Here is a 14,332-nt window from a genome sequence, read left to right as displayed (position 1 = left end):
TTGAAAATTGAAAACTACTAAATTTATTTTATAACTCCACTTTTCTTTAGATATTTTAAAACAAAAAAGGCTGTTGTTGATCATTTGAAATGCCAGGCACCATTTCTTTGTCAGTTAATGTGCTGATGTTTGAGATTTTCACTAAATTTAAGTACCAAAATCTACACTGTTTGAGATCTTTGTGTGCACGCGCGTGTGTTTGTGTGTGTGTGTACATGTGTGCGCCAGCCCAAGTCAGGAAGAGTGTCCTTAGAAAATATTAAGGCTATAAACTTCATGGCTACATACAAAAAGGAGAAGGAAATGGCTTCTAAGTGATCAAAATGCATTTTTGTGTGAACTTTTAGGCTTCTCTTTATAGGTTCCCAATTCAGGAGAGTTCAGAAGAAGCAGCACCAAGTTTGAGTGTAGCTGAGTGCCTATAATGAGCTGGACTGCATGAAGACACATTGAAGGATCTGCAGAAACTTAAGATTTTCCCTCAGAAAAAAGGCAGACATATACTCAAGGTTTTGCAAATAGTTTTAAGGGATGCAAGATGCCCCACAGGTTGCATAACTATTAAATGACATATTCCAAAGCGTTTCGGAATGATGTGAAACAGCAACTAGTAACGTTGCTGGGCTTTACTTTGTGGTCTTCCTTGCCAAAACCTATAACTCCAGTCTGATCATTAGAAAAATATCCGACAAATTCCAATAGAGGGATATCTTAATATATACCTAACCAGCACTTCTCATAACCATCAAGGGTCCTCAAAAACAAGGCAAATCTGAGAAACTGTCACAGCTAAGAGAAGCTTAATAGGGAGATACAACAACTAAATGTAACACGGGATTACAGATGAGATCCCCAAACAGAAAAAGGACATTATGTAAAAACTTAGGCGATCTAAATAAACGATGAACTTTAGTTAATAATAATGTATTGCTATCTGTTCAATAATTGGAACAAATGTACCATACTAATGTAAGATGTAAATAATAGGGCAAGCTGTGTGTATGGGGTGGGGGATGATTTGTGAATTCTCTGACCTTTCTGTATTTTCTCTTCACTCATTTTTTTTGTAAGTCTAAAACAGTTCTGAAAAACAAAGTCTATTAATTTTTTTTTAAATGTTAGTCATGGAGATGGAGTCAAAACATCTTTAGGGTGAAAATGTCCTGTGCTCAACTGTTGGCATTTTTCTCATGTCCCATTCTTTTGTTCTTTACAATATTTGACTGTGTTGGACCTTCTTCCCTTCTTACATTTTTCCTTTTCTCGACACCTCCCACCTGCCTAACATTTCCTTCTATATTTTGATTGGTTCATTTTCAAGGACATTCTGAGAAAATAATTCAAAGAATGTGGCAATTTGGAGGTAGTGATTTCCTTCAAGTAGGCAGTTTTTTCTAGTAGACTGGTGGTAGATTTAGAGGACAGATGGTTAAGAAACAAATGGGCAAATGGAAAGTAGAACCAAGACCACTAATTGGAGTTTAGAATAAATGTTGGATTGCCATTTAATTATATACATATTTTTCTATTTTACAACATACTGTGAATTTACATTTCTGTTTGCTTTTCCTTCTTTTTGTGTATTCTGCTTTACTATGTTTTATTGCTCTTTGTTCGTTTCTAAGCATTTTGCAAGATTTTAAATTTTTATTAAGCATAACATAAGTAGAGTAACAGACAAATCATTACAGTTCAGTGAATTATTACAAAATAAACACACTATGTAATCACTATCCAGGTCAAAAAATAAAACATTGTTGGAAGCCTGAAGCGCCGCCCCCCTTTCCCCCTTGCCCCATTCCAGAAACTACTCAATCTCCATCTTCCTCAAAGGTTAAGTATCTCAACTTGCAATAACAAAGGTTAAATTTTGACATTTCTTGAATTTCATTATTATTAGAATTATATAAAGTTGTCTCTGTCTTACTTCTTTCACTCTAAATTATCTAATGTGAATTCATGTTGTGGCATGTAGCATAGTTTTCACATTTTTGTCGCTGTACAGAATACTGCATTACATAATTTAATCCACTCTTTCGTTGATAGACATTTAGATTGTTTATAAATAACAATGCTATGAATATTCTGGCATGTGCTTTTCTTTGTGCATATGTGCATGCATTTCTGTTGGATACAGAGCTAGGAGTAGAACCAATGTCTCACAAGCAATGCATACATTCAGCTTCACTAATTAACACTAGTTTTCAAACGGCATAAAAACAAACCACGCAGGAATACATCTAATTAAAGATGTGTAAAAATTCTATACAGAACACTGTAAAAGAGTATTAAGGAAAATTAAAGATGAACTAAATTAACAAAGGGATATATCATGATCATGGATTAGAAGACTCAATAATGTAAAGATGATAATTCTCCCAATTGATTTCCATATTCAATGCCATCTCAATCAAAATCCAACAGATATCTTGTGGAAACTGAAATGCTAATTTTGAAATTTATACAGATATGCAAAGAACTAAGAATAGCCTCTTGAAGAACAAGGAGGGAGGACTTGTTCTGTCAGATATCAAGCCATGTTTGTCACGATGATGTGGTATTGGAGTAAGGACAAATAGACTAATGAAACAAAATATAAAGTCTACAAGCAAATACTAAACATAAGGTCTTCGAAGTAGATCATTGCATATGTGGACACTGGCTATATGATGAGGGTTACTCTGACATCAGTAGCGAAAGAATAGTCTTTTCAATAGATTGGGATCAGATGGATACCCACAGGAAATAAAATGAACTGTGATCTACACCTAATATTAAACGCAAGAACCAATTCTTGGTAGACTCAAGATCTAAACATGAAGTTTCCAAAAGATAATGCTTTTTGGCATTATTGACAGATTATCTCTAACATCTCAATGGACTGTGAGCAGTCTGAGAGTAGGTCTAACTTTCTATTGCCCAGGATGTAGCAGGTGGTCAATATATATTTGCTGAATTAATAATATTTGCTGAATTAATAAATTACTGCATGGTCCCAATTCCTGGTATCTAAGGAACTCAGAAAACAAACTAGAGATATAGAATATGAATACAGCAAATTATAATTAAACACATACATGTTTATCTTTACTACAGATTGAAGTATAATGCAAAAAGGTATTAAATACATTTGATAATTCTGATAACTCCACCTATGACACCTCTAGCCTTAAGTGATTCTCCTTCCTTGGTAGGGCCACAATATCAAGTTAAGTGACTGATGTGACCCTCAATTTTTAGGAGAAGCCAGGTCTTTACACAGCCCTTTCTTTTCCCAAGTATTATTTACACCGCTGCTCATTTTTCTCTTTCCAGCCTCAGCTTAAATAGCACCTCTTTGGAGAAGCCATCTCTGACCAACCCATCTAAGGAGGGATTTTGCCCTCACTTCCTATAGTCCTCTGTCACTTCCCTCTATTCATTTCCTTCACAGGCCCATTACTACTTATAATTATTTATTTGACTGCATATTTTTAATTGACTCCCTTCCCCCCCAACACACACACACTAGGTTGTAGGCATCACAAAGGTACTACCATGTCAATATTATCTGTAATAATATTGTAACGGCCTGTAATGGTGCTTGGCACACAGGAGGTACTCAACAAATACCTGTTGAACAAATAAGTTTTATGTTAGAATTTGAGTAGGTGTCTTATCTCTCTAGTTATTCTGTCAGTGCTTTGAAGATAGAGAAACGATCTTAACTCCATATCCCACATACCAATAAGCTCTGTGGCCTCGCATATATAAAGCATGCATTCCGTAAGTACTTATTAATGGAATGAGAAAATAAAAGCTCTTACCTTGCCAAAGCTGCCTTTTCCAATAACTTTTAAGAAATCAAAGTCTGTTGGTTTAGCACTGAAATAAATGAACAATGACAAGAATCAGCCTCCTAGAAACTGAGAAGATGTTAACTTTCAAGCATTTCTTTCATAAGTAAATGCTAGATACAAAACACTTCAGCATGATGACTCCAGCTTTCACACTGGTAGCATCTCATTTTTAATATAAAGTAGGTAATAGTGAATAATATCTACTTTCTGATAGATAACACATTTATAACTTCACTTAAGCCTTAAGTTCTGCTTAAGAGAAACTTCAATAACAGCCTCCTTGAAAGAAAAATCTCTCTCTCTCTCTCTCTCTCTCTCTCTCTCTCTCCCCCTATGTGTGTGTCTGTATATATAAATATGTGTGTGTATATATATATATATATATATATATAAATAATTTTAAACTCAATGTAGCTTCTATCTAAACCAATTTTACTAATCATACACTTCACCCATGTTGTTAATGAGGAAACTGAATAACTATATAAATTAGTGATACATTCCAAGGACTATCTCGTCTGGTAATTCTTCTGGAAAGAAAGGTACTAGCCATTAACACCTAATAAAGTCACTAAGAAAAGTTTCTGATGGAGTAAAAAGTCATCACATTGTTTTGCATGTATATCACTTATTGTACATTACAGATAAAAGACCTCTCTATTTGTTCTCATAGATGGTAATATAGGAAAGCCAGGAGTAGAGAAGCCAGAGGGAATATTAAAATTGTCCTTTTATTCATAGTAACCTATCAGGTAAAAACAACATTGGCTGTACATAGGAAAAAGCCAGAGCAGCAGAAAGTTAAGCTTAAGCAGCGGGAAGAGCTAGTTCCTTCAATCCAGTCTGAATTCCTAAATTGCTCTAGAGAGGGGGGAATGACTCTATTTAGATTTTAAATTTCCTTCAACTCATTACTGAAACAAATGGCCAACTCACACATTAGAGTAACACCAAGCCTAGGTTAAAGAGTAACAGGTGAAGATTAGGGAGATAAAAACTTAACTAAGCTTAGATGTTTTCTTCTTCAAGAACCTGCTCTTTGGACTAGTTACTTTGTTCTTTAATGATGTGCTAGATAGTGAAATCACTTTTTAAACAAAAAGAATAGCAAAAAAATAAATGTCTCATAATAAACACGCTAACTGGGGCCATACCCAAGGCCGCACTGTTAAGTGTTGGTGATAAAGCCAATTTCTGTTTCTGTGCTGCTGGCCAATTCAGTACTATGTGGGTTGACAGAAAAGAATGCTCAAAACCAAACTTTCTCATCTAGTTACCATCCTATTTCTTTGCTTTCCTTTGTAGCAAAACTCCTCAGGTGGGTGGTCTACACTCAGTATCTATACCCGCTGTGTTCTCCTCCAGTTCCCTCTTGAACCCTTTCCTGTCAGGATCTTTGTACCACACCACTGGAACTGTCGTAACAGTCACCAGGGACTTAGCAAATCCAGTGGTCAATTCTCACCCTTCATCTCACTTGTCCTATCAGCAGCATTAACAGGATTAATCACTCCTTCCTCAAGACACTTTGTTCACCTGATTGTGTGACACCACATTCTCTTTAGTCTCTTTTACTGATTCCTCCCTGACCTTACGATAACGCTGAAGTGTCCCAGGACCCCATCCTTGGACCATGCCTCTTATCTGTCTATACTCACTGTTTAAGAGGACCAAAAGGGTGAGGGAAGCGTAGTATCCTGGATAAAAGACAGAATACTTTAGAATTAGTCCAATAAGGCTATAAAGATAATTTTAAGTCAGGACAGCCACACTACACTCCTTCTCTAATCCCTGGCAGTCATCACTAATCTGTCAGGGCTCCTCAAACTGAGCCAGGAAGTGGTCTTGGACTCCTTCGCATTCAGTGTTCTAGGTAAGTATTCAGCTCCAATGAATTCCTGGAGTTGACACTCAAGATGAAGTCTGTATTTACCACTCCTGGTGTTCCTCAAAATGTTTCCCTGGGGTCAAATAAATAAGGTTCTATGGGAAAAACTGCATCAAGATTGTTTAATAGCCTGTAATGAGCTAACGTGCATCATGACTCCTCTGGAACCAGCTGGCTAACAACTAGGGTTGCACCAACGACAGCACCAGGAGAATATCAGTTAGGCCTCAGGGATGCTTCTGTCATAACACTTCCCAAGCACCTCCCGGGACTTAGGGTCCCCTAGGAAATATAGTCTGATTACACACACACACACACACACACACACACACACACACACACACACACACACACAGAAAAGTGACAAAAGCAAATCAGCAGAACCTGATCAATAATTTGTGGATTAAAAACACCTCAGAACTCTACTAAAGCAATGCAAAGCTAGAGCAGTAATTAGGCAAGCATATGACAGTATTATATTCACTGTAACTATGGTTACATTTCATAGGCTTCCAGTTAAACTGGTATAATTATATTTGCACATTCACGAAAAAAAAAAAAAGCTTTGTAAAATTTAAAGGATTGTTTGAAATAAATCAAACCTACTGAGGATTTCCAGATGGTCCCAGGTTGATGTTCTGTGAGGTAGAGTGTAGCTGTTGGGGTGGGGAAAAAAAATTAATGTTCATATTGGAGCTTCAATGATCAATGTATGTTTTTCAAATAAAATGTACATAATTGTACCAGGTATCTGATGTATTGCCATGTTAAAGAAACCCAAAGTCCTAATTCTTAATCAATGTATAGACTTATTTGGAAACATACATAATCATTTTTATGATAAATTTCAAGAGTAGTTGTACAGAAAAGGGTAAGGCAGAAATCAAGCTCAAAGCGGCAAAAGAACGAAGTAAACTGGGAAAAGCTCTTTGGAAGAGGTGGGTATTGAAACCACAATTTAAAAGGAATCATTTTTACATTTAAAACACTGGTTAAAAATTGGCTTTTGTTTTTCAATTTTCAAATAATAACTTATCAAATATAGGAAATTATAATATGATCATAAAGAGTGCAAATACTGGATTGAAAGTTTTAATTTGATAGGAGATAAACTTATTTCTAAAGCAAATACATACAACGAAGAGTGTTTTTCTAATTCTACCATTGTGGTAGTATCAAAATTTTAGATGGGCTTTTTTTCTCTTTACAACTGTTAAGACAGTAAATTTAATCCCTGTTATTAATTTAGAAGCAAATCTTTACTCACCTAGTAAGCCATAAAGTAATTTAATAAAGATTCTAGTTCATTAATAATTATAATAGCTTGAAATTTAACTCAAAATCCCAAAAGATTAGTCTAGAATGAGCACTTTCCACAAAAGCCAAGTGTAAGTGAATTCTGCGTCATATAAATTCACTTTGAAATTCTTCATACATTCAGAATTAAATCACTAATAGATGTCTCAAATATCTATACTTTCACTAGAGCCTTATATAATTATGTAAGCTACTGATAGAAAATAAGCTTTTAAGAACTTCTCTTTAAGTTAATTAGAACCAACAAATTTTATCTAAGCAACTTCTTATTAGAGACATATGTCCTACATATTTCCACTTAAATTCATTTGAAACTTACAGATGATCTCCAGAATACAAGCTATTTTTTTTTTAAAAAAAGGGCAAACGTTCTGATGAATAGTAATAAAGCTTTCTTAAGAAACAACGTTGGCACCAGCTTTCCAGTTACAAACCAAATTTATTTCTTAACAATAACTTTACATGAAAAATCTTCATGTAATATATTTTCAATCTCCAGTTTTTAAGACAGAAATATAAGGAACCATAACACTCTAGCACAAAACAAAACAAAAAGTATAAATACTCCAGTTCATTAAATGAGAACTGCCCTACTGTGGCATAATTTAACATGGAGTAATCTTTTTTCCCCCAGTTTTACTGAGATAAAATTGACATACAGCACTGTATAAGTTTAGTTTAAGGAGTAAAGCATAATAATTTGACTTAATATATTGTGATTATGTTTAAATGTTAGTGTTCCATAGAACCTGATAATGTAATCTGAACTAAAGTGTAGTTTTAATACACTTATTATTTTAGTCAATGCGCAAAGAACTAAATCACATTTCCACTCAATGAAGTTTTCTTATATAGATGAAGGAAGTGGTATCAATAAGCATGGATTAAACATTAACAAGGATAACGTGTCCTCTGAATTACGTTAATATGTAGCAAGATCATTTTTGTTTGGCAATGATTTTCCTACTGCAGCACATTTCTAAAATAATAATAAAATTATTGGGGTATATAATTAGATAACTTTTTACTCTACCTACTGTTCTTAAAGATTACATCTAATCACTAAACTTGGGGTGAGGTATAATTTATTAACAGAGTGAACACTACTCACGAGCGTAAGTTTCTTGACTTCTCTTGACCTCTTTTTCTCTATATAAATAAGGAGTAGGTCCAAATGCCCTCTAAGATCCTTTCTGGCTGTTAACTTCATTTAGTTATCCACTTAAAAAGTCCTTAATAATAGTTACAACTATAAGATGAAGTATGGCTCTTTCCCTTTTTTGAAGAGATTCTTTTTATCAGTATTTTAAAACTGCGAGAGATCCTAGTCTAAGTTTCAGATTTTATGGATGAAAAAAGAAAACAAGACATAAAATTTGGAGCTAAAGCCGAAAGCGGCGGAACAGGAGGCAAGACCCAAGAATCGCTGTCAGTTCTGTTCTTTCAAAACCAGTTGTCTCCTACAGCAAGGCCAAGACAATCTACAACTGACCTAACCCTACATATGCTCAACACGATTAGCAAACGAAACATGGAAAATCATGATTACATAGATTTTATCCTTTAACTTTTGCTGTGACAGTCAGATATATCTGAATGAATATTTCCATCTGCTGACTGCAGATGCAACTTCCAGAAAAGAAGTTTAGGAAAGCTGATGTACATTTTTTATATTTTTGTGTTTGCCAAAAATGAGTAACAATAGGAAATATTTATACATAAATACAATGTCACTTATATACAAAGCACTTCAAATTATTATTATTAAATGCGTAAAATAATCAAAATACCAACTTGTTGGTTTTTTTGTGGATTTCTGACACATTTTGGGAAAAGACTTGAAATGAATTAACGCAGTGAAAGAGTTAAAATATTTTTGAATGGTTTCATCTTTTACGATTAAAAATATATATTCATAGTAAGAAAATAAGAAAAGTATTAGGAATAAGATTATTTTTTCAAATATCCATAACCAACAGATAATCTTGGAAATATTTAACAGTAATTTTACATAGTTTTTCTGTAACTATTAAAAACTGACCGTAATCACACTGTGAATGTGTATAAAATTTATACTCTTCTTTCATTATGTCAAAACTTTAAATACATCATCTTCAAGAATATTTTTTAAATGTACAATATATAGATAAATATATGATTAATGAATAAACTTGATGCTAATTTTACATTATAAATCATACAATGAACATCTTTGTTCTTCTTCCATATGAAGGATTATTTCATTTGCAACAATTCCTAAGTGACATGAATATTTTCATGTCTGATACATATTGCCAAACTGCTTTCCAAAAGAGTTGCATAATGTTATAATGACACTAGTAATGCCCAAGTGTGCCCACTGTATTTTACCTTCTCAGTTCTTCAGTATTTATTTATTTTACAGTTTCCTTAATTATGTAGAGAAAAAAATGTCTCCTTTAAAAATCTCATTTACTATTGGCATCAAGGTTAAACATTTTCCCACATATTTTTATTAAGAGTATTTCTTCCAGTCCCTTTCCTTTTAACTATTTGGGTCTTAAATATCATTCTTTTCAAAAATCCATTTGAATGAGATTTTTACAGAGATGCTATTCTTTGTTATGCCTTATTTGTTACAAATGTTTTTTCAGTTTGTGTTTCTCTTTTACCCAGATACACTGATAGAAAATTAAAATACCCTTTTACATTTTCCTAAGAGTAACCATGTCACAGATGAAAAAGTTAAATCTGTTCTCTTAACTGAGAACCAGAGAAACATTACTACTTTCTGGTAGTCACAAAAAAGGGATATGTCTATTTTCAAAAGAAGACTTTAGCTGTGGGACAGTAACATTCCATCTCGTAATATTATCTTTTAAATTACAAAAACAGAACCATGACAAAATTAAAAAACATTATAAAAATAAAAATGTCCTTCAATCCAACATCTCTGATTTTCATGTACATATTTAACAAATACTTATAATCAATTTTGAGTTAAAGAGGTATATTTATATTAATTTGTAATCATAATTTGAATTGCTAATTAATCATTTGAGTTAAATTATTGTATTTACCTTTCACTCATAATTTTCTAAAGTAAACGTAGAAAATATTTTCATAAGGCACAAGTTTATTATATTTATTTGTTATCACATTTTAAAAAATAAAAATATCCTATTCAAGTATTCTGATGATGAAGACATACAGTAACCTAAAAATAAGATGCAAAGTGAAGAGAGCAGAATATAAAACACTATATACGATATAATTAAAGTAGATAATTTAAAAATCCTTATATGTTAAGAGAAGATTAGAAAGAAAATCACTAAAATGTTAAAAGTTACTAACTACTAGGTCTGGTTGGTGATAATATGGGTAATACTTCCCTTCTTACTATTTTCAAAACTTTAATTAATATGTATTAATTTTTATTGTAAAAGTACTCATTCTATATATTTTATAAGAAATGGTAATCAGTAAGAGGTGTACATATTTGCTTTTATGTGTTCTCCAGAGTGGAAAATCTACAATGGATGAAATTACTTCGTTTTAAGTAAATGTCCTAAATTGTCAATAACTCCACCTTTGGGGTGTATTTTTTTCTGTTAAAAGAACACAGTCCTTCTTACTACCTTCTGGGTACTTCTTTCCTCCTCATCTTCAGATGGGTCTGACTGGTGTTTGGGACTGTCCATTTGAAGGAATGCTCTGACATCTGGACTAAAAACAAAAATTAACTTCATTATGACTTTGAAAGCATTTCTACAGCTTTTCTTCCTTTTAAAATGAAAATAAAACAACTACAGTACCATGTACATTAATAGAGCCAAACAAAACCCACTAATATTATAAAAGGATAAAAAAATTAAGTTTTTTAAAAATAGGGAATCCAACAGACAAATGGGTACAGGTGTAAACAGGCTATTCATAGAAGAGAAAACCCAAATGGTAAGGAAACTGAGGATGATGCTACCAATCATCTGAGAAATACAAATTAAAACAATAATGAGATACCACTTTATGCCCATTAACTGGCATAAATTAGGAAGACAGATAATATCAAAAGGTGGTAGGGATACAGGGAAAGAGACACCCTCATGTATGACTGGTGAGATTGTAAAATGAGGCAACTTTTCTGCAAAGCAATCTGGCAATATTGGCGAAAGTGTGTATGCAAAGTGTAACCCCCTCCCCCGATCTACTACCCCTCTGACATCACATATAGCCATTACATTTCCACTGTCTCTTTTCCTTATGCAGGGAGTAAAAAAAAAAGAAAAAGAAAGAAAGAAAGAAACTGTGTATGCATTTTCCCTGGGCCCAGGAATTCCATTTCTAGGAATAAACCATAGAAAAACTTATGGACAGGTTCAGTGAAAGACATGAAATTAGGAAATTAGGATACTCATTGCAACATTCTGTATAGTAGTGAATCAGAAGCAAAACAGGCGTCCACCACTAGGGAAATAAGGAAGCAAGCCATGGCAACTGTCCGCAGAAAATACCTGTCAGCAGTCAGAAACAAGGAACGACAGCACAGTACCATTTACGTATTATATTAAACACTCACAGACACAAAGCAACAATTGATAAACAAACATCCAAAGACAAATAACAAACACATTAAAGTGGGTATCAGCAGTGGGAATGAAGAAATGGGTCTGAAGATCAAAGATAAAGAGGAAAAAATGGATGAAAAGAGGGGCCTTGCATGGACTAGTGACATTCCCAAGGAATGAATAAATCTCTGTATCTGGGGTACCGCCTCCAAAATTGTTTTTTTTCCCTTGAGATATAATCGATACACACACACGTTCCAGGTGTACAGCATAATGCATCGTTATTTGTATATATTGTAAAATGATCATCACAATAAGTCTGGTTAACACCCATTACCACACAGTTACAGCTTTTTTTCTTGTGGTGACAACTTTTAAAAGATGCTGTCTTAGGAACTTTCAAATATACAATACAGAATTATTAACTACAGTTACCATGTTGTACATTAGATTCCCCCATGCTTTGTTTTATAACTGGAAGTTTGTTATTTTTTGACCACCTTCACACAATTCCCCCACTCCCCAACCCCTGCCTTTGGCAACCACCAATCTGTTCTCTGTATCTACAAGTTCAGTGTTCTGAGTTTTTTCTTGTGTTGTTTTTTCACTTACCCCTCAAGGCCCATCCATCTTGTCCTAAATGCAAGAGTTCCCAAATTGTTCATAATAATTAAATACAAATAATATACATTCATTGTAAGAAATTCAGAGAGATGAACAATAATTTTTAAAAAGGGGAAAGGTTGGTGGGAACGTAAAATATTGCAGCCACTGGGACAGTTCCTCAAAAGTTAAACGTAGAGTTACCATATGACACAGCAACTCCATCCTAGGTTTATACCCAAGAGAAATAACATATGCCCACACAAAAAATTCATACACAAATGTTTACAGCAGCATTATTTATAATAGCCTAAAAGTGGAAATAATCCAAATGTCCGTCAAATGATGAAGGGATACACAAAATGTGGTATTATCCATACAATGGACTATTATTCATTCATGAAGAGGAATGAAGTACTGATATAAGCTACAACATGGATAAACCTCAAAAACCTTATGCCAAATGAACAAAGGAAGATTAAAAAGGTCTCATACTATATGATTTCATGTTTTCTGGTAAACAAGAAATTACCAGAATAGGCAAATCCACAGAGACAGAAAGGAGATTAGTGGCTGCCATGGGTTGGAGAAAAGGGGAGGTTTGAAAGTGCAGTTTCTTTTTGGGGTGACATTAATGTTAGATCAGACTTGGGGTGATAGTGATGATGGCTGTACAGCATTGTAACTATACTAAAAACCACTGAATTGTACACTTTAAAGTGAAGAATTTTATGTTACGTGAATTGCATCTCAAAACATTTTTTCTCAAGGTGAAGATCTTCAATCTTACCACAAAGGCAACTATTATTAACATCTTTGCATATTTTATTTCAGTCTTTCTCTCTGCAAAGTTAAGATCATGCTATACTTAAAATATTTTATTTTACTGTTTTTCACCTACAAACTACATCATAAGCATTTCACCATGTTGTTATAAACACTTTGTAAACAATCACTTTTGATAGGTGTACGTTGTATAATATGGATGCATCAAATGTTACTCAACGATTCATTCTTTCACTTTAGGATAAACGAGATGGCTCAGATGGCTCGTATATTTTACTACCAATATTTCACTACCCACCTTCACTACTATATTTGTGCTTAACACTAGAACTGCATGTATGTTTACACTACAGATTTTTAAAAATAAAATTATTTGGTCTGAATTATAAACCATTTTCAGGCTTTAAATTAGTTTAAGCTAATTTCCAGAGAGGCTGTACCAATTTATTACTCCTAGTGCTATATGAACATTCCGAAGACTCTCTGCTGTCAGCCTTGGTTAGCATTAAATGTTACAGTTTATATTACCATCTCAGATAATCTGATAAGTGAAAAATAGTATTTTAAAAAGAAGGCACTTGATTTCATTAGTAATTAGTGAAATGCAAACTAAAGTGACAATAATATACCGCTACCCACTCATCAGGATGGCTAAAATTGCAAAGACTAACAATACTAAGTGTTGATAAGGTGGGCAATGTGATCTCGTACACGGATGGTGGAAGTGTAAATTGGTACAATCACTTTGGAAAACTATTTCACACTGTCTACTAAGGCGAACCATACAGATACCCTACAACCCAGAAGTTCTACTCCAGGATAGATCAGAAACGCTTCCACATGTCCACCAAAAGATACACCGATGACAACATTAGTCATCACGGCCAGGACATGAAAACAAATCAAATGTCCATCAGTGGTAGAATGGATGAATTGTGGTATACTCATGCAATGGGTATTGTACAGCAAAGGAAACAAACAAACTACAGCTAGATACAACATGGACGACCCTCATTTTGTTGAAAATAAGCCAGACAGAGAATATGTATTGTATGATTCCATTCATAGAGTTCAAAAATAGGGCACATTCATCAATGCTGCTAAAAAAATCAGGAGGGTAATTACCTTTGGGAAAGAAGGAAGGGAGAGAGATTAATTGAAAAGAGACACGAGGGTCTTCAGGGGTACTAGTCATGTTCTGTTTCTTGGCCTGCAGGTGGCAATTCAGATGTATTCACTTTCTCACCATTCATGAAGCTATACAGTCATGCTCTGTGCTCTTTTCTGTATGTGTTATGCTGCAGCAAAGCTTTTTAAAACGAGGTACTTTTGCTTCCATTTGCATTTCTCAGATA

General features: G+C 33.9%; 1 protein-coding gene across 6 annotated transcripts in view; it reads right to left on the bottom strand.

Moving 5' to 3' along the window:
• The window catches only part of SGK3 (serum/glucocorticoid regulated kinase family member 3), a 63,970-nt gene that overhangs the window by 20,560 nt on the left and 29,078 nt on the right, over positions 1–14,332 (bottom strand). For 5 of the 6 annotated variants that reach the window (XM_081070443.1, XM_081070442.1, XM_081070440.1 and 2 more), the window contains 3 exons: positions 10,662–10,749; positions 6,334–6,383; positions 3,807–3,864 (listed from right to left, as the gene is read on the bottom strand). In XM_081070443.1, coding sequence (XP_080926569.1) covers positions 3,807–3,864; positions 6,334–6,383; positions 10,662–10,749 — 196 coding nt within the window. Of the gene's footprint in view, positions 1–3,806; positions 3,865–5,497; positions 5,537–6,333; positions 6,384–10,661; positions 10,750–14,332 lie in introns of all 6 variants that reach the window. The other variant, XM_081070438.1, reaches the window with a different exon arrangement.

Source organism: Rhinolophus hipposideros, assembly GCF_964194185.1.
Source record: "Rhinolophus hipposideros genome assembly, chromosome: 13".
In the NCBI taxonomy this organism is placed as follows: domain Eukaryota; kingdom Metazoa; phylum Chordata; class Mammalia; order Chiroptera; family Rhinolophidae; genus Rhinolophus; species Rhinolophus hipposideros.
This window is presented reverse-complemented; position numbering and strand designations above follow the sequence as displayed.